General features: G+C 37.9%; 1 protein-coding gene and 1 pseudogene across 2 annotated transcripts; both read right to left on the reverse strand.

Moving 5' to 3' along the window:
• Positions 1 to 13,358: 13,358 nt before the first annotated feature.
• LOC137721051 (uncharacterized) lies at positions 13,359 to 14,916 on the reverse strand. 2 transcript variants are annotated; one of them, XM_068460171.2, is made up of 5 exons: positions 14,480 to 14,916; positions 14,246 to 14,296; positions 13,991 to 14,124; positions 13,777 to 13,868; positions 13,359 to 13,674 (listed from the first exon to the last, which is right to left on the reverse strand). In XM_068460171.2, exons 1-5 carry the CDS (start codon positions 14,897 to 14,899, stop codon positions 13,502 to 13,504), a joined length of 870 nt encoding a protein of 289 aa, XP_068316272.2. In that variant the 5' UTR covers positions 14,900 to 14,916; the 3' UTR covers positions 13,359 to 13,501. The 2 variants fall into 2 exon arrangements, with proteins under 2 accessions (XP_068316272.2, XP_068316273.2); XM_068460172.2 differs by having other exon boundaries at positions 13,359 to 13,663; positions 14,480 to 14,912.
• A 3,210-nt stretch (positions 14,917 to 18,126) lies between these two features.
• LOC137719900 (receptor-like protein EIX2) lies at positions 18,127 to 19,515 on the reverse strand (annotated as a pseudogene).
• Between the last annotated feature and the right edge of the window lie 2,388 nt (positions 19,516 to 21,903).

Raw genomic sequence — 21,903 nt, forward strand, 5'->3', positions numbered from 1 at the left:
CCCAGATAATATATACATTGGTTGACTTTTAGGATTAACCGTTGACTTTTTGCAAAATTAGCGTATTTCGACGCGTTGATTCCGAATTCGCCGCCCGTTTTTTGAAATTTGACCATTTTAGGATAGTTCCTTTATTAGCCGTACTTTGTACGAAAACGCATAATTTCATTAGCACGTTATATTTACATATCTGTGAGTGGGTCTTTTCTTTATATATATATATAGGTTAGTTTTCATATATACAAGCATTAATAAATTCTTTATGCGATTGCCATGATTAAATTAATGTTTATAAGAAATACCTTATTATTGGTTAATGATGAAATAATCCTACGGGATGCACATGTAAGCTTATTATGAGGAGATACCTTGATTATATTTATTGTCATGAAAAGTACGATATTGATTAGAATTGTTGAATGGTTGTGGCGCGACTATATTGATGTTATCTACTCATCGTTTGCTACACTGGTGTTGGTACTCGCCCGGGCTAGGGCCAGTCTTTCACCTGTATGTGCACATCGCACTGTACGCTCACTTTGGATCCATTGTATGTGCCAGTCCTGTCTTACAGGTTTCCATAGGCAACTCCGACTCGTATGTACTGTGCATAGCGCCAGTTTTCATGTGATTGTAGTACTAGAGCACATATTATTATTACACTCAGTCCTGTTCATGTCAGAATACCTCTGCATGAACTCGTGTGTTAGCATGTGTCGATGAGCACCCGATATAATATGTTGCTTATGTGAGATTTTGTGATTATGGATGTCATGCCCTTATTGACGAGATATTGTGCCGTAATGAATTCTTGAGATTTTGCAGGCTACGGTAAATATTTTCTTACCATACGTAGTATGTGTATTTTGGAAACTATACATGTTTTATAGCGAGGGGTTATTATGTTTTCGAAAAGGTTTTTACAAAGATTTGTTTCTAGGCCCACTTACCCTTGTTTTTCACCCCTCCAAGTTTTATTGCTGAGCTTACATGTCGACGAGGATTCTTGGCAAATCTTGGTGTAGACGATTACCTTCAATGGTATAATTCTTACCCTATCTTACTATTATGTACTTATGCTTTAACATCATGTGTGAAATGGGTTCATTTCCTCTCACTGCGTACTCTATTACTTAGGCACCTTTAGGTTTAAGTTTATACACATTTTCCACATCATTACACTTTATGGCTTCGTCACCTTCTAGGTATCGGCCAGCATGGCTCGGTTCAGAGTCCAAGTGGACATTTCGAGTTGGAGTGTGTCAGTTTGGTATCAGAGCATAAGTTTGGGCAGTATTGCGTTCATCACACGCATGATGTAAGCGTTCTCGGTTCTTGAGCCTAATGTTCGAATCTTGCCACCTTGTCAAGCACGAAAAATATGTTAGCTTTTTCTAAGTTTTGAGTGACTTGGTCAACTTATCGACCTTTTAGAGGAACATTTTGGCAGCCTCCTCTAAATTTTAAATGAATAATCTCCCTGCCAAGGAAAAATCCTGAATTGAGGCAAGTTGATGGCCCTGAAGCAAGGCTAATGTATCGATAATTGTGTGCCACCAGAGTTTTACCAATCAATCCCACTACCATCTAGTTATTTCTACCAACCATTCCAAGTTAGGAACCAAGGATAGTTTTGATTCCACGATAGCATCTGATAGCACACCATCGATTAGAATTCCTACAAAAGTTTACTTCGTTAAGATTCCAAAATTGTCTTGAGCGACAACCTGGTACTAAAGTGAGCACTCGATGGGGGGAACATCCAGGAGAAAATCACTTTTGGTCCTCGATATCACTAATCTTCTCAAGTACATTAGTTATAATTTTGAATCTTCAGGAGGAAGATCGAGTTACGTTTAATCCCGTCCTAAAGTAGATTATTAGCAAATTCCTTTTCCAGCCTTAGGACGTACCAACCAATACTAGTTTCCCGAATTTCTTTTGGTGATGTACTCGTCATTTCGACGAGAACAGGCATAGGTGTACGAGTTGTTATACTTACGGGCAGTAGAAATCCCCGAAGTAGTAAGTATTCTTTTTCCCTAGAATCAATGAAACAACCTCACCGGACCAGTTCATTACCAATCGTCCAAAACCATCCACTAGAGCGGGCTCTAACCTATAATCAGCCTATAGTGGCGCTACTAATTAACGACATCAGCCGATATTCTGGAATTTTCAACCAGTATTCAGGTGGTATGATTTCTGATACCGGGTACATGTACTGGTATTTGGGAGTGATACCTTTATGCCAGAACGCTGGTTTACAATTTCAAGGTAACAAACAATATCAAAATATCATAATTGTGTTAATTAGCGGCGCGACTGATAGACTGATTAGAAGTGACAACCTAAGCTGAAGAAAGTAAAATCGTGGAAACTTAGGAACAAGCCTTGTAGGAGGACCATAAACTTGTAGTTGTCTTTAACCATATTTTCCCACTTAGGTAACCAAAACCACTTCGATCAGTCATCTTTTCGATTACTTCCACAAGCAAATTTTAGTTGAAGCACAAATTAGTTTCTGCTGTAAAAGCGAATTGAATATTGAGACAGCTGTGAAGATCTATTAGCACATGGCATAGTGAAAGGAAGTATGGTACATTTCATGACACAGCCCGACCCAAAATGTCTACTAGGACTCCGAATCGAGCTGTATTGGCCGACACCTGGAAGATGACGAAGCCATAAAGTATAGTGATGTGGAAAATGTGAATAAATTTAAACCTAATAATGTCTAAAGATAAGAGTGCGCTGTGAGCGGGAATGAACTCATTTCACACGCAACGTTAGAGCATAAGTAAAGTACAGTAGTGTGGGTAAGGATCATACCCTCAGAGGTAGCCATCTATACTGAGATTCGCCAAGAATCCTTGTCGATAAAAACTTTCAGCAGCTAAAACCTAAAGGGGCACAAAAACAAAAAACATGAGTGGGTAAGAACAAAGCTTTTGAAAATGCATTTCTCTTTCTAAACATATTAACCCCTCACCATAAAACCTTATAATTTTCCCAGAAAATAGTAATACATACGTATTTAAAAATCTTGTTAAAAAACAGTGTAAATCAAAGTATATATGCCATGTCAAGTATCTCAGCGGTAAATATGTAAGTCAGGTGATATAAATCAATGTAAAAATGATATGCCAGCCGGAGTCACCTAATGTGACCTGTACGGCTGAACCTATTGCCCATCAATCCAACCGGAGTCACCTAATGTGACCTGTATGACTTTAAACCTGCACACGAGTCGAAACCACCTAATATGGTCTGTATGACAGGTTGGCACCTACCTTGGATCCAAGGTGAGTGTGCGGTGCGGGAGGTGAACGATCACGTGAAGGCTAGGCCCTAGCCTCGGGTGGAGCACTAACACCAGGGTGTAGGACAATGAGCTTTATGTGCATCAACTCATAACCAACTATCATGCAACCATACCATCAATATGTACTTACCTGAACTTACCTAGGCCTCCGTAGCATCATGCAATATTATGCAAATGCTAAAACGTAAAGCAAATATGACATGGCATTTTAAATGAAATTCCATTTAAAACAGTTTCTGGGAAACGTATATATATATATATATAGAAAACCAAAAGCCCACTCACCTGAGGTCCATGCTACACTCCCTAGCATGAATATCGAGACGTCTCGAACGATCGGCGCCTAGAACAATTATCAAACTTCATCTCAGAATTCTTATCGATAGAATACATAATTTACATAAAACACATCCCTTCGTAAATCGATTCGGAAGGTCCGCATCATGGATTTCCGATCCGTTACTTCCAAAGGTCCACATTATGCTTCAAGAGCAACATCCTAAAGTTTCATTACGATCCAACAGTTGGATCGTCGATTCATATAATGACCTATTAACGTATCGTAGAGAATTTAGGTTCTAACGATCAACCTACGTCATAAAATTATCAGAACTGAACTAAAGGCATCTAATCTATCCTAAAAATGGCATCGACGGCCCCCTGGCCACGCACTGCCGCACGCGCCACCGCTGGTGGCGATCAGCCGCCCCGACTCGGCTGAAAATTCAACTATTTCTAAAAAATTTCAAACTTCACAAAAATGAAGATCTTAGTGAGTGGAGCAACTTTCATACCTGTGACTAAGTCCAATTTGGCTGGGAAAGCCTCAATTTCTCTAAAACCTATCAGAACCATAGAATTTGAGTGTTCTTGATTCGTCCTCAAATCAACTCTGACGCTCCAACCATTGATTGGGCTTTGATCCTGACCTCTTGAGGAGTGTTTTGGTGGTGGTAATTGAAGGAAAACGTTTCAAGATTGGTGGATCTCGGGCAATGGCTTCCGCGTCACCCATGAGTATTTCTTCGTGAATCTCAACCAATCCGTGTTGATTCTAGCTAGAAATGGATATTGGGGGTGTGGTGATGAGGTTTGGTGGTGGTGAATGGGTGAAAATTGCTTGAAAATTGGATGATTATCGCAGGAAAATTCCACCAGTTTGAAACTGGGTTGTCATGGGTGTACGGATCGAATTGGTTGGGTACTCTGCACCTCCCTTCTTTCCCCTCATTTCTTTCTTCTTTGATTGGTCACCCTCTCATCTCTCATTTTATGATTAGTCCGGTTCCTCCCTCCTTTCTCTACTTTATACTCCATCTCCACCACCTATCCTTTCTGTCTTTAAATCTGGGCCACACACATGGTTTTCGAGATTAAGCTGAAAAATCTGGAGCTTTCTAGAAATAATTAATTTACTAAAATGCCCCCAACTTTAAACGTTAATATCTCCTTCATTATAACTCCAAATTGTGTTCTGTTTGCGCCCACGCATCCGTAACGATGAGTACTATGAGGATATTCCAAGAAAATGAACCTTACATGATGTGACAAGACGGTCAACAAAAGTCCATGTCTTTGCCTCGAAGGGCATTTCCGTAAATTCACATTTAAAAATTATAAAAATCATAATTTTTAGGGATGGGTCGTTACATTTCAAGGACATACATCTCTGGCATCATTTCTTCAAATTTTACCTAAGATATCACCAAATGTGAAGTGAAGTACACCATCTATCAACTTTCTTGTACCACACCAATTTTCCTTGTATCTTTCGAACAACTCCAACATCATTAAGAGAGCTTAGTTACAAAAGCTTATTGATTAGGAATTATCCAACCCAACACTTCACTAGGGAACCTCAAACCTAACCGCGAAGGCAAAAGGCCAAATCTTAAGGTCGTACCTAGATTCTAGCAACTGCATCGGGTGACGTTTAAAAATCGTTAACCCATACTTCGAATTAATGGTCTACCCGACCACTTTTGGAACTTGAGTTTTCTTCCGTAGTTGTTGAATTCGTTGTAGTCTTACAAACGACTTTTCCAACTACTTCAGCAGCGAGATCAAACTTCCTAAGTACTGACAATCAACTTTATACCAAATTTCTCGAATGTTAGTTGTTCAAATTGGTACTTTTCTTGGGAGACGTGATCTTAGTAGATGATATTCTTTTCTTTTTCCCAAAAGGTTGTAACGGAAGAAAGTTGAACTTCTCACGAAGTGTTATGAAATTCGAGATATCTTTGGTCTTGTCGATTTTATCGACAATTTGTTAGCGATCTGTCGGCTATGGTGTTTTTCCTCACTCATTGACTGAGGAAAGTTAGCTTGCTTTGTGATGTTGGATATGAATAAAGTTTCTGACAACTGAACTATTGTCTCATCTCACCTTTGTTTTACACCTTTTGTTGACATTGATCATTTTCGAAATCCATGATGACGTGTTCTTTGAATGTTTCAGCTGTGTAGGGGCAGCATGACAGAGTATCACTTATATTTTCCAATGGTTAGAACCGTTCGAAATGAACCATCATATACATGACCTAGAGTCAACAATCATCTTCTTCATTCAAAAATCAGATAACACTTTTCTGTGGAGAAACGTGTTTAGAACCTTCACCAATCTCACAAACTTCTCAAATGCACTTTCTCTTGAAACTTCTGACAACAACGATGGAAGAACTAAATCAACGACTACAATCGTACTATCGTGTATTACCCCGGTTGTGCAAACGTAATTGCGAATTACTGCAGCAAAAGACATATCTACCCTTGAATATCCTTAGCTTGTCCTATCCCATTCTAGTTGGGATTCAAGAGTATCGATTTTGACGTTATTTCCAAATTTTCAAGAAATAGTTTAAGTGGTTATAATCACTTCTTGTATCCAAATTGAGATGGGGAGATGTCACCGTAAATTCCCAGTACAAGACATCTTATACATGTGGAGATTATAATGTTGTTTCAATATTTATAGATCGACTTGACAAGTCAAATCACTTTCCTTTGGTCCAGATTGACAACATTTTTGAACTCTTCGTAAAATTGCTCATTCTTGAATTTATCGGATTTTCTAGTGTTTCGATCAGCATTTACTTTGACTGTAATTCCATATTTACCCCTATGTGTTGGAAGGCATTCCAGCCAACCTTGGGTATGTGTCTACCCTACTACACTTTGTTTTATTCTTGAAATAGAGAAACCATCTAAAAGAATTGCTCGGATATTAAAACGTAGTTGTGATAAGTAATTCTTCAATCACCCAACAAATACCCTACTAAACAAACTTTTACCGTTGGTGATTGAATATTTCGGAAACTACGCTTGTAGTGAGGTGTTATGCATTCAATCCAGTTATCTTGTACTTTAAGATATAATAGACTTGTTTTGACCCTCAGATTCTTGATTGTTCTTTTAGCCTTCTCAACACAGTTTTTCACTAAATTCGAGAATAATTCAATATAAAGCTGCTCGCTAAGGCATTGTGAACTACATTGTTTGACTACTTGGTGTGCATGTCACTATGGTATCTTCCTGTGGCACGCGTTTTATTTCCAAGTCTTGGGAAGCCTTTTTGAAGGTTATGAGTACTAAGTTTTTGTCCAGTATCACATTTTTATCCTCAGACTAACGACCAATCTGAACGAACTATCCAGACCTTAGTGGACATATAGCATTTTGTCTGTTCTACAATTAGCACGGTTGTAACATATAGTTATCTTTATTTTAGTTGCTTGTAACTATGGTTACAATTTTTTATTTTGGGTATGACGCTGTTGAGACGTACTATGGAGATTTTATGTATAGCATATGTTTAACAGAGGAGTATTATGAACAAGCATTTGAATGATCAAGATTACAATATAGAAAATTTTATAATATTAACGATGTTGCCCGAGAGGGTAGTGCTTGAGCACGGTTGAGGCTTTGATCAGGCGTTGTATGTGTATTTCCCAATGGGGGGCATGATGGTAATATTGCACCCTCAGGAATTTGTTGCTTGTTTTTAAGGACAACAATGAGTTGTCGGTATTGCGGGTTGCAGACCGTAGTATCAATAACTTATATGTTAGATTCATTAAGCAAGGGGACAATTAGGTCGTTTACGTTAGTTTACTTATTTTTTTATTTGGGCTTAACCCAAATTTACTACATACATATCTTCGGAGTACGTGTGAAATTTTTCTATGTTCAGTTTGGATTTCAGTACAACTAATTTTAAATTTCTCACGATATTATATATGTATATTTGATGACTTGTTATTATATATATATATATATATATATATATATTTGACCTTATGCTTTTCTAAAGATATTATACTATGGTTTTGTGCTGAATGAGAAGGAAAGTAGGAGTTTGGGGGTATGAAAGAGGAATCATTGCACTCCGATCGCGATGGAATGACGTTCTCTTTTATACAACTGCTGCTTGATTTCTTCTTTATGTATTTTCCTTCTAATTTGGATATTTTTTGTATAGCAAATTATTTCAAATGTCAGGGATGAAATTTTTTTAAGGTGGGTAGATTGCGACAACCCGTCCTTAATTTTACAATAATATAAATTTTAAAAGTGTGAATTGATGAAAATGCCCCTAGAGGCAAGGATTTTGACTTCCGTTGACCATTGTTTAGAGAGATGTATGACTCATTCTTTTAGCATATTTGCGCAGTACTTGTCGATATGAGCACGTGAGTGTAAACGGAACGTAATTTGGAGCTATAACGAAGGAATTACTAACATTTAAAGTTGGGGGCATTCTAGTAAATTTAACCTTCACTCTAGTAGTAAATTTAACCTTCACTCTAGGCTCCAGATTTTTGGGAGCAATGTGATGTGCCATGTGTGTGGCTGGGATGAAAGGAAATAAGAGAAAGGAGAGAGATGGACGGCTGAGATGAAAGGGAGATGAGAGAAAAGGAGGGATTGGGGGGCTGCCCAATCAAAAACAAGATAAGGGAAGGGAAAGGAGAGAAAAGAAAAAAAAAGAGGGAATCGGATCCCTTTGAAGACCCGCGACCTGACCCGAGTTCCGGCAACTTTCCCGACGGTTTTCCACCCATTTTTTTGGCTTTCCTCAACCTCCCATCACCACTAAACCTCATCACAACATCCCATCATCCCATTCTAGCCAAAATCGACAAGAATTGGTTACGATTTCACGAAGTTTGAACTCGTGGGTGCTGCAGAAACCCTTGCCCAAGATCCACCAATTCTGAAATGATTTCATCCAATTACCACCACCAAAACACTCCGCTAGAGGTCAAGAACAAAGCCCAAACATGTTTGAGTAGGGCGGAGTACCGGAGGTGATGGATCGAAGCCACCCATTTCTAGGGTTTCCAGCGAATTTGAGTGAAATTGGGGATTTTTCTAGCCAAATTGAACTTGGCCACAAGTATAAAACTTGCTCTACTAATTGAGATCTTCATTTATGTGAAATTTGGTAATTTTTTGAAATAGTTGATTTTTTTCGGTGAGTTGGGGCGGTTGGCCGCTGTGTCCAGTGACGCGTGGACCGAGACCCCACCTGACCATCCTAGGTTAATTTGATGCCTTGATTCCATAATTGACATCCATTTAGTGAAATCTTGATGTTTGAATATAGTTTCGTGTGGACAACCTAGTTGGCCGCTACTTGGTTATTATATGAATGGACGATCCAACCGTTGGATTGGCACCAAACTTTAATATGTGATAGTACGTAATATTTATGACATTAGAAACTTATGGATCAGGAATTTGACGTACAGATCTTCCCAAATTGAATTTCTAAAGTTTGTAAAATCTAACATTGACCGCCACTTGAATTTGCGATTGGCGGAGATCCAATCGTTGGATCGTAAAGAAGTTTTAGTATGTTGTTCTAGAAGCATAGTGTTGACTTTGGGAAGTTACGAATCAGAAATCCATGGGCGGATGTTCCAGATTGACTTGTGTAGGGTTGTGGACCTCACCTTTGATAAAGACTTGACTTTTGGACAATATGCTACGAATTGATCTTAAATATTAAAATCAGTATTACTAAAGACTATGTAGGGCTTAGTGGGCCTATATTGATTAGTGAGTTGTCCCAAATAATACATACATCGGTTGACTTTTAGGGTTAACCGTTGACTTTTTGTAAAATTTGACAGGGACCCTCCTTAACGTATTTGAACGCGCTGATTCCGAATCCGCCTTCCGTTTTCCAAAATTAGACCATTTTAGGATAGTTCCTTTATTATCCGTACTTTGTACGAAAACACGTAATTTCATTACCACTTTACATTTACCTAAATGGTTTCGTTTTTAGGCGAAATGCATCGCAATGACTCTTGAATCTACAAGGCGGGTTCGATTCAACGACATGATCTGTGAATGGGTCTTTTCTTTTTATATATATATATATATATATATATATTGGTTAGTTTCCATATATACAACCATTACTATATTCTTCATGCGATTGCCATGATTAAATTAATGTTTACAAGAAACACCTTATTGTTGGGAAATGATGAAATAATCCTATGGGCAAAAGTAAGCTTACAATGAGGAGATGCCTTAATTATATTTATGGTCATGAACAGTACGATATTGATTAGAATTGTTAAATGGCTGTGGCATGACTATATGAATGTTATTTGCTCATCATTTGCTGCATTGGTGTTGGTACTTACCTGGGCCAGGGCCAGTCTTTCACGTGTATGTGCACATCGCACCGTACACCTAATTTGGATCCATTGTAGGTTTCAGTCTTGTCGTACAGGTTGCCATAGGCAACTCCTACTTATATGTGTTGCGCATAGCGCCAGTCTTCACGTGATTGTAGTACTAGAGCGTATATTATTTTTCAGTCTTCACTCAAAGATCATATCTACTAAAAATCACCAAAATCTAAAATCATACGACCGTTGGGTTAAAGCTTTAGAATTTCTTTGTAAAACCGTATTCTTCTATTTTTGTTAACTACAAATGAATACCTTAATAGTTTTGGATTTCATCTAATTTTTTGCAAGGATGATCTATGAATGATATGCTAAAAAATAGACGGTTCAGATTGTTAAAATAAATTATGAAGTGAGTCTTACAAAAATGTGCTTTAAAAATTGTGTTAAAAAAGTGGTACTACGTATACATATATTTCTATCAAAGGCTAAACTCAAGGCAAAACCATTTAATTTTTTTGATTCTGATCATGAAATTTCAATGTTGTTACGATACTATTTTTGTCAATTTCTTTGATCATAACTAGATGTGTCAACATGTGAACGAACGGGTAGTGGTACAAGAATGTGAGGCTGCGAGGAAATCGAAAGTTTAATTGTTAAAAAAAAAAAAAAAGAGTTTTAAAATTCCACGAGGAAAAAACATGGTAATGGTCACGGAAACCAATAACTGTTTAGGGGATTATGCCGGCGGTCGAAGTCTTTGATGAGATTTGTACTTAAGTGTTTGGCTTAATTGTCAAAATGATTCATGTGTTATAGTTATATGGTTAATTTAGTCATCGTGTTATTTATTTGGCTAATTTAGTCATCATGTTTGTCTATGTTAACCAATTAATAAGATTTCATTCAATCTATGTTAAAAAATTCATAAGAAAAATTATAAGAGATATAATTACTCTTTTTCTTTACAGAAAAATGCAAATCAATGAGAAAAAAGACATAAGAGATAAAACTTTCAATCTGAAAAAAAAAAAAAAATTAAGGTTGTGACATAGAAAAGAAAGGGGGTACTTTTAGGAAGGAGGTCGGGAAGTTGAGAGAAGAATAATTTTTCTTTTAATAAATCAAATACATAATTTTATAAATAAGTTTATAGTAGTTTATAAATCTTTTTACAGAAATTAGATGAAAATGTCCTTAATTGACTAACGAAAATAAACACAAGGATCAAATTGCCCAAATTGAAAATACAGGGACTAAATTAATACATTGACTAAAACACAGAGACCATTATAACATTTAAGCCTAATTGTTTTGTTTTAGTTGGTGCTTTATCTCTTGCAAGTTTGCAAGTCAGAATCTCAATGTCGGTCTCTACTCTTTTCTTTCCCCATTTCCAAATGACCAGCCCTGCAGACCGCTGGTGTGAACGATACGACTCGACTTTATTCAACCAAACCGTTTGGTGTCGAGAAGTAACAGGGAAAATATGCGTTTCTACATTGGTTAACCATCCCCCATCTTCGTTGGTGCATATTTTGAACAAGGATGGCCTCCCGTCTACATTGGTTAACCATCCTCCGTAATTGTTTTTTGGTAGTGTAGAGGGCGACGCTTTGCACTTGGTGCCGTGTCTTTAGCCTTTGTTCCCCTCTTCACTGCTTTCTGTTTGTTTTCTCTAGTTGTTGCCTCCTGGTAGGGCTCCCTGTGTTTTTGGCTTCGGTCCTGGTTATGAATATTTCCAGTTTCCAAAAAAAAAAAAAAAAAAAAAAAAAGCCCTTGCTCACTAGCATTTTAACCGTTAGATGTTGGGTAAAAAACGCCTAGAGCACCATAGAATTTTGGAAAATATCTTGAAATAAGACTTCTTAATCTTAGGACATAAATAGGATTTTTTGAATATGCACACAGCATGCACATGACATGCACAACAATCGAACAAAAAACGAAAATTTCCTACATCTTAAAATGCCCAAGTTACCCTCGTATGTAAACGAGTTAATTCCTTCTCTCCTCTCTTCTCTCTCTTCAACGTCTACACTCTCTTCTTCCAAACCCGCATTCAATTTCTTCACAAATTACTAACCCTAACCCTAACCCTAACGCCCTTTCAAAATACATCTGGATTATAAAGGATCTAACAAACCAACTTTCGAAGAAATTTTTTGGGAAAACTTACATCTGGATTATGAAAGATTAACAAATAAATGCATGCTTCATTACACCAACAACTTGTAATTGAATTCCAAATGCAATGAACAGGGAAAAAACGGTTTTGAAGGACGAGGACAGTGATCAGAAACACATACTGAAGGGGTATTTCAGTATGATAACAGTGATAGACCACCAGGAAGAGGACAGTTAGCTTTAGCATGGTGCATATGTTTGACTAATAGACCACCAGGAAGATAACAGTGATCAGAAACACATACTGAAAGGGTATTTCATTGGTCAGGATGCCTAATTATTCTCTGCAGAATCACTGTCCTTGCCTTCCTTATATGATATTATCAATGGTTTCCACAAACACATCAAGCTTTTTCTTGATCTCATCTATCACTAGCTTCACAGCTACGCTTTCTTCTCCAATAGCAAATGTTCAGCGTTTGAAGATTTCTCAAAGTATTCCTCCACATATATCCTTCTTGCATTCTAGAATCACATTGACCACTTCCTCGTCTCCTTGAGCGAGTCAAGGCACTCTGATATTGACATTAACCGCAACTTACTTTTGGTTCATGTCTTATGATTCCTAGAGTATCCAATCTCTTCAGTAATATGGTACCATTACATATATTAAATCTAGCAACCTCACATTCAACTATATTTTCAATCTAGTTTTCGTTCTAGCCCTGGATATACAACACACTGACCCTTAACGCTACGTTTCAAATTACTAACAACTTTATCCTCAATTGTTAAAATTAAACGACAGGAACACTACCAATGAACTACTCAAATGTATTGCATACTCAAAAAATTTACCCTAAGTTCCATGCAAGTTTAAATTCCCTCATCCAAACGAACTAAGCTCTAATGTCTCAATTCCAAAATAAAATCAGATCATAACATTGCACACTTTACAATTTGGGCACAATTCTATATTCAGAATAAATCAATACGTTATGTACCTAATGCCCAAAATTAATCAGCAATCACAGCACAAAATAAAATCAGATTATAACATTGCACACTTTGAATTCACCAACTTTAATTAAGCTGTTAAGTATTAGGGGGGAGTTTATAACAAGGAGATGATGTTATTTGGTCAAGTAGAAAGCATTGCGGAGGTGTTCTCATACAAATCTACGAGGTACTAACAGTAACAGCACAAAGCAAGAAGCAAATCAAAGGATGTCTATCTTGAAGCAACACTCTGAAACGGAAAATCCTCATTAAGTTAAAAAAAAAAAAGCCTAAATTATTAAACTGAAAAATGAAAATGTGAAAAGTTATGTACATTCACAAAAATTTGATGCGGCTCACCGTGATGCTCTTGCATGTGTTGTGATCTACCCTACTACTTAGTTCGATTTGTTAAATAGTTAAGTGCCAACCTAGAAAACCGGGTAAGAGTGAAAAACATTTGCCATAGAGCACGACCATTCAGGATCCCCTCCCGTATGCCTCTTGCAGTTTTAGCCAAAATGGGCCCTGGCACCTCAGTTTTCTGACTTACTACCTGCACCGATGCTAAGCAAGTAAAGATGAATTTTACATCCACTGCTCCAAGACCAAATTGAAAACTCACTTTTTAAACAACAACAAAAGGAAACTATAGAAAACATGGATAACCTGATGGAGCCATGTTTTTCAAGCGGCGCAACCTCTCCTCCGCCACGCGAACAGCTCGAGTGGAACTTCTAACGCCTTGTGTAATTTCCTGTCTGGACAACAAACAAAACCGAATGAGTCCACAGGGAATGTCTTTTTAAAGAACATTAAACAAGTGATAGATTTCATTCATCATAAGACAACGACATAAGAGCGTTGGAATAGCAATGCCAACCCAAGATCGCTGAGCTCCATAGTGAGCTCACTAATCTCCATTCCGGATAAACGAACAGCAGTTAATGTGTCGGGAAGCTCTTCCCTCATAACATCCATCAGTTTTTCAAGTGATTGAGCTGCCTTCTTGAAAGCCTTCAGAAACAACCACATTGCAAAAGTCACTTTACTAACAACGATTGCACAAAAAAAACAATACCCGATTTTCCAATTGCCAATACTAATTAAAACCATCGAGCATTCAAAGATTACGAACCAGTAGGGCGGGGATAGCAGAGCAGAAGAGCCACGTTGCGGAAACTGCTACCTATTCAGAACACAAAAATCAAAATGTTACTCAATGAGAAAAACCCACCAATTGCTGTAAATTCAAGGACAAATAATTGCAGAGAAATTTTTAGGTTTGCTTGTGCAGATTAAGGTTAACTCAGAGCGGAATTACGCTTCCAAAAGCATAAATATATGAACTTAGAGAGAGAGAGAGAGTTACTGCGCAAGCAACGACATTGAGGAAGACGATGCGGCGGTGGGTGAGGTTCCACTGAGGGAGGTGAAGAAGTGAAGTCTGAGAAAGTGATGGAGATCCGAGAGTTTCAGTGTAAAGCGATGAAACTGACGGCCCAGATGCTCCGTTAACATACTGCGACTGGACGGGCAGTGAGCTGGGCCGTCGAGGCGGCAGCCTGAGATGGTGGGGCAGACGGCGAGGGTTTATGTTGCCCTCCAGGCTGTGGTTGGCGTCTTGGTTAATCCTAGGGTTACTCGTCAGCTGCAATTTCTCACCCACGAACATTGCCATTGCTTCTCTCTCTCTACTCTGTCTCTCTCCTATGAGAAAGAGATGACAGAGCGGCCTCAGGGTCACTCTGCCCTCGCAATTTCCGGTTAGGCACAAGGGGCTTTTTGTCATTTCAACACTAAGAGTTTCTTCTTGGGCACTCCGTTTATGCCCAATTTTTTGGGTAAACAAAACAGCCATTCGACCTTCTGAATTAACACCCTAATTGAAATTAACCCCGCAGTTATTTGTTTAGTAAATTAAGGATCTGAATATTTTGAAATTAGCGAATTAACCCCCTATTATCTGAATTCGTTCATATTCTGTTAAATTGAAGGGCGGGCACATTAGTCTTTTCATATCTATTCCAGTATACTAGCAATTTTGTATTTTAGGAAAAAAAAAAATTGAAACCTAGAAAACTAAACAATGAAAGCCCATCAGAGTCACCATCTCCACAACCACCACCAACCCTTCTTTTCTTTCTTCATCTCTCTCTCACGCGCCCAATGTCGAGGACTTCATCCCAATCAACCAATGGGATTGGGGTGTAGTCGTGTGGAGGAGTGGGGTTGCCGGACGGTGCGGTTCGTGCGGAAGGACTGGTGGAGGGTGACGGAGGTTTCTTTTTATTTTCTTCCACGTTTTGCTTTTATTTTCATAAATTAATTGTACTTTTATATTTTTTTTTCATTTTATAAAATTATTTTATTTTTATTACCACATGGCGTACTTTTATTGAATCTTTTGATGTCAAATTAAAATTGATGGTTAATGTGATAAGTTGAAGTTTTATGCCAAATTTTATATTTTTTCAATTGAATTGTCGAAAGTGGCTTGTGCAGTTGCGTTTGATTTGCCCGGAAACGGGTTTTCGGACAAATCAGTGGTGGAGGTTGGAGAGGGGGAAAGTGGGATTTTAGGGAGGTTTTGGAATGTGTATGGTGAAATTCAGGAAAAGGGTTTGCTTTGGGCATTTGATCAGATAATTGAAACAGGGCAGATTCCATATGAAGAAATCGAAGCTCGGGTTTCTAAGCACAAGGTTGTGAGGCCAATTGAAATGGGTCCTGATGAGATTGGTAAGGTGTTGGGGCAGGTAATTGAGACGACGGGTTTGCCCCCTCTGCATTTGGTGTTGCATCATTAATCTTTGGGGATGGTTGCAAATTGGGTTTTGGAAAATGCGGGATTGGTGAGTAATTTGGGAAAAACAGCACAAACCAAGCAACGACAGCGTCCCTGCCGTTGGATTTGAACAAATCACGTTCTGGGTCGTCGATTGGGAGGTCCAGAGTAAGGGTTGGTAGGCCGAGTTGTTGCACTGAAGTTGTTCGAAGAAAGGCGTCCCAAAGACTTCGAGGACGAAGATGGTGAATGATTGGAAGGAAGAGAAGGTGAGAGGGTGGACGAGAGGGTGGACGAGAGGGAAGACTCGGTGGCGACGAAGATGATAGGAAAAGTTTAGAAAGGAGGGGCATAAAATAATAGTTTAATAAATAAAAAGAAAAGAAAATAGTGTAATAATATAATATTTAATTTGACAGGATGGAGAGCAAAATTTTGAAAGATGTCAAAATACCACATAAGCTGTCAAATTCAAATTTTATGTTTAAAATTTGACATCTCCTTTGGAGATACTCTAATCTCAAAACCTTCAAATCCAATCAGTAAATAACATTTCGATTGGAAAGATTTTTTTATGGCAAATATGCATAATGGCATTCCACATAGGATTTTGACATCTCATTTGGGGACGCTATGAAAAAAGGTGATGTCAATTAACTTTTTAATTATTTTATTGTGTGAGTTCCATTAACGCACCAATTATACATCTTAAGAATTATTTTAATTCATTTATTTTTTAAAATAGGTATTACATGTATCATTACTATAGTCTAAAGTTGGGGAAGAATTGACGCCTTTCATAAGCTACAGTAAAAATAGGCTGATTTTGATTTATTTACCATTTTGCTATTCTTCACAAATTTTGGATTTTTTTTTTTTTTTTTTTTTTTTTTTTTTGTTTTTGAAGAGGAAACGATTGCTAATTTTATTCATAAGTTGAAGAAAGCATACAATCTTGGAGGAGGGAATCCCAGAGAAGATCCGGAGGTTCCTCAAACCAAAAACTAGAAAAATTAGAAAATAAGGTCAACTTGACCATTCTATGTGCCGCATAATTAGCGGTTCGACGAACTTGGTGAACTCTAACGGATTCAAAACCCCGTAAACTTGACTTAATATCCTCAATTAACAATCCATCAACAGAGGTGTCATAGTTAAGGTTGCCAATAGCTTGAACAACCTGAAGTACATCACACTCTAGGATAACTTGCTGCCAGTTTCTTTGAGATGCCAGTCGAAGACCCTCACAAGCAGCTAGAATATCAACTATTTTGGGATTAATCGCATGCGAGATTTTTCAGACGAAACCTCCAGCATTCCTATGGACATGGTCCCGAAAAACAACTTAAGAGGCCCTTGCTAGCGGTCTCACGTTAATCTCAGTCGCAGTTGTACACGATTAGGGATCATTAGCAGCTTGATCTTCAGTTGTAATGTACAATTAGACCGTAATACTAAATGGTAAAACTCTATTTTAAGTCTCACACTTAAAAATTAGTTAGAGCTAGTACTGTGAATTTTTTTTCCTTCAATTTGAGTTTCTGTGGGTTTTACTATGAAAGATTTGGTTGTAAGGGTGATTTGACTAATTATGTCTTACATACATCAATCAATAAATTTGACAGGTTTTTGCATAAAAACACAACCCTGGAACAAAACGGCAGAGAAAATTTTCAGGAGATGCTATCCTAGATAGGCTTTTCTGTAGAACATTGTATTGTTTTTTTTTTTTTTTTTTTTTTTTTTTTCAAAATATATTGTGCAAGTGTCGACATTGATACAAGAATTAATGTGAAATAAAACATTTCATAGAAGTACCAAGTCTTACAAATAACAATTAAAAAGTTCTTACAAATAACAGTACAAGGTCCTTACCCAGCCCCCGAAGACAAAGCTAGATAACAACACAGCACATACAAGGCCACAAAATCAAGTACAAATTATTTGTTTCGAGCAATGCTCTCTTATTACGGAGGCATTTTACACTAACAGTTGTCCATCATAACTTTAAACGTGCAGTCACCAATCTCCGTCTCCAACTGGATGGCGGATGTAGGAGTGTCACAAAGATATGCATGATCTTAAAAAGTGCAGGTAAAACAACATCAGTCGTTAGGAGGGATTAAAGACAATATTTCACTGGAAAAAAGTTTAATCATGACAGAAATGAGAAAATGATGATGTAGGTCTGTATTTGTAATACATGTGTGACTGTACTTACCCTGCCTATATCAAAGCATTCTCTGTTTTTTGATCAACTCCACCCTTATGTAAACCCAATCGTTTACAACATTTAAGAACTTCAAGTATGCATATCTCTATGACCTGTTAAATATCAATGTGCCACAAACACCCCAAAATCCAACAACAAACCCGATCGCCATACTGATGTAAAATCCTTGCGTTATAAGTCCATCCTCATCTTCTTTATTCACAAAGACGGTTACAATTGGAATTTTGCCAGACAAATTGTTATTTGACAAGTCCAACACACCGAGACCATGTATCTGAGATACACTTGTTGGAATTTTACCATATATTTGGTTTCTTGATTGATCAAGAGAATCTAACGATTGCAACCTTTCGATCTCTGGAGTTAGTTGACCTGTTAAACGGTTTCTCGACAGATTTAAAGAAACCAATCCAACAAGCTCAGTTATTTCACAAGGGATCTCCCGGGTTAGTCTATTGCTTGAAAGATCAAGACTAATTAGAAGTCCCAAAGTACTTTTGTATACGGACAGTTTCCCTTTCCATATTAATGATGCTTCATCCTCATAAAGTTTTTCTTTCAATATTGAGGATCCATCATTTGGTATATATTCTACAGTCATGCCTGTAGATGAGCTAGAGATGGTTGAGCTTGAATTTCCCTTTTTAGCCAAAGTAGTAAAATTGTTGAAGCATTTGAGTATAGTTCCAAAGATGTCATTCATAGAGAAATTCAAAAGTTGAATGCGTGTTAGATTACATAGTTGTGACGACATGTTTTCGTTGAAGTGATTAGATCGAAGGATAAAGATGGCCAAATTTGAAAGGCTAACCCCTAATCAATCAGGTACCAATCCTGACAATTTATTTTCTTCCACATCAAGAACTCTTAGCTCTGTGCAATTTTTTAATGAGGATGGCAATTCTCCCATGAATCCATTGTTGTTGAGTTTCATTGTGTTATGACCCTGATTAGCTTAATCATAGTTAGTCATTGTATTCGTTAGTTAAATGAGACTATTACAGACAATTAGGAAAGTTTGTTAGATTCTGCTAGCTGGTAGTGGGGGTTCTGAGTACTATAAATAGTCCAATGTGTAATGGCTTTGCCCAGTGGTAAATTTGATAAAAAAGATATTAAATACAAAAATATTTGGAGCTCTGCTCCTCCATCTCTCCTTCTCTCTTCTTCCATAGCTTTCTTGTGCTACTTGCAGGTTGATTAAGGGAATTGAGAATTGGGTTGTATCAATGGTATCATCCTTCTCGAATCCTGGTTTCCCTCCTATACACGCCCACTCGACCTGTCTTCCTGCCATGGATGCGCGCCTCTCAGCAGCAATTGACTCCTTCGAAGCTTCGGTGCATGTTGTGGTCTGCGAAGTTGTGGCTTCTACACTCGCCGCCATTCATAAGGCTGTGAATCCTGTACTCGAAGAAATCTGCAGTGGCCTTACTTAGTTACGCCGTGACTTGGCTCTCGGCGTCGTGGGAGATTTTGATCCAGCTTCGATGTGTTCCGAGGAAGTTGAATCGATCGAGGTCATTCACCACAAATCTCCAAATGGCGACCGCAACCCACTGCGAATTCCATCGACAATCCACGACCATTCCATTCCGCCATTGCTTTCATCTTCACCGATGTTGCGAGCACTGGCAAATTCAATCGTCAAGCCACACTCGAACAACTCCGCTGCATCTACAGTTTTTCTTCCGGAATCGAAGACAATGACCTCTGGCCCGCAACTACTCCATAAGCCTTTGTTCTCCGATACTACGAAAATTGGGCCTAAGGTAGTTCTTAAATTGAGTATCATTTCAACAAATTCGGAGGCTAAATTCTCTTTTCTTTTGAATGATAACTATAATGCATACCTAAAAGATAAATTTGGATAGGTTAATTGGTATCTTGTGGGAAAATTTGTGAAGGAAGATTTTTATGCATTGGAAGTGTTTGAGAAAATGTCTGAGAAAGGGAGTGAAGACCAAATGGAAATATCTCACTGGAAAGATATCTACAATTTCGAGAACAGTAGTTGTATCTGGAATTCCTGTGGCTGCACATTTGTTGTTGAGCTTTTAGTAAGTCAAAATCAAGGTATCTCTGCTACTTTTCACCAATATGCTACAAGTGGACCACAAGTTGAGGATGACCTTTCCCAATTTCAAAATGTGGAGTTCGATCATGTTGCGAAGGCAATTGAGAATGTGGGGGTTAGATGGATAGCACTACCAATTGCTTCAATCTTATTTCATGATTTTGATGAAAAGTCCAAGAGACAAGGTGAATGCACTATGGGCACCTATTTTGAATTCATATTCTCTCTCAAGGATTACCAGGAAATCAATATTGGTTCCTTAACTGTCGATCTACATGCTAATTTCCCTGTGTCGTTCACTAGTAACCTCAACTTTCGGCCAGTATGGGATCTCGGAGATGCATTGGCTCAAGCTGTAAAGCTGAAGCTCTATCTTCAGTGCAAGGAGGGCAAGCACATGGATAATCTTTTCAATGTTCAAAGACTTTTGCACTTGTTAGTAGTGTATAGCAACATAAGAGGGGCATTGCTTTATGAGATTGAGCGGTACAAAAAGAAAGCCTTAGTTAAGCAACTTGGTTGTCTTGCCATCCAGCTCCACTGTTCTAATTTCAATTTGGAAACAAATAATGAAGAAAATTGGTCCAAGGAGCATAATGGAGCTAATATTACTGTAGTTATGTTCCTTATTGTTGGTACAAATGTTCCCATTGAACAAGAGAGCTTTATTCCCCAATACATGGCTGAATTGGCAAGGCATATGATTACGGTTTCTTCTGTACCCACATTGCCCGCCGTTACTGGGAAATCTTATAATAACACAAAGCTAGCAATAAAGGAAAGAATGCAAGAGTTGCGTGCTGATAATATGGGTTTTGAGGTTAAAAAAGGTTGCTCTTGATACTCCTAAAGGACTTGGTTGCATAGCAAAAGATGATGAAGAGTTAGTGCAATTTCAGTGGCTTGATCATAGACTTAAGCTGGTCAAGAGGAACTATGAGCTCCTAACTCGGTATACTCTGGATTGGCGTGACATTGAATTCAAAATCTTTGGAGGTGTTGATCTTATTGCAATCTCAGTTGTAAATAGTGCTAAAACAGTGAAGCAATTGAAAAATCACCTCTTCACCAAATCATCCAAATCCATAAGAGTTTTTGCTAAGGTTGTGGATGTTTCTGAAGTTGTTTGACAATATGCATTTAACATTGTCAAAAGTATTTCCATTGTTGAATCCTTATTTGATGCCTGGGCAACAATGGTTTAGTGTGAAGCTTATATATGCATTATGCTACTTGTTAATTATTATTCTTGGAATTATTGGGATGCATTATGTGGTCAATTTGGTGGGAGGCTCAAAAGAACCTATAAAATTGATGGCTGCCATTGAGTCCATGGCTTTAATGTTGGCATATTTCAGTAACAAAAGAATTATTACTTTAATGCTTTACGATTGTGGAAGAATTGGTTATGGAAGAGAACATTGCAAAATGCTGCTGGAAAAAAGGGGAGTCGTGGATGTAAATGATTTTTGCAGTGGTGCTATATATTTGGTGGACTCAGGGATGATAGATGGCAAACACCTATGTATTACTATGAACTCTCAGGTGGTAAGCTTGAGCATTGTGTCTTCTAGGAGACTTGTGATCCTTGCAGACGAGACCTATGCCACCAAGACTGATGCACTGGAAGCTATTATGCATGCACCTGTCCAGTGTTAGTCAATCTATCGTTTTACGAATTCTCCAAAACTAATTTCA

This window comes from Pyrus communis, chromosome 1 (assembly GCF_041283825.1).
Source record: "Pyrus communis isolate YQ-2024b chromosome 1, ASM4128382v1, whole genome shotgun sequence".
Taxonomy (NCBI): Eukaryota; Viridiplantae; Streptophyta; class Magnoliopsida; order Rosales; family Rosaceae; genus Pyrus; species Pyrus communis.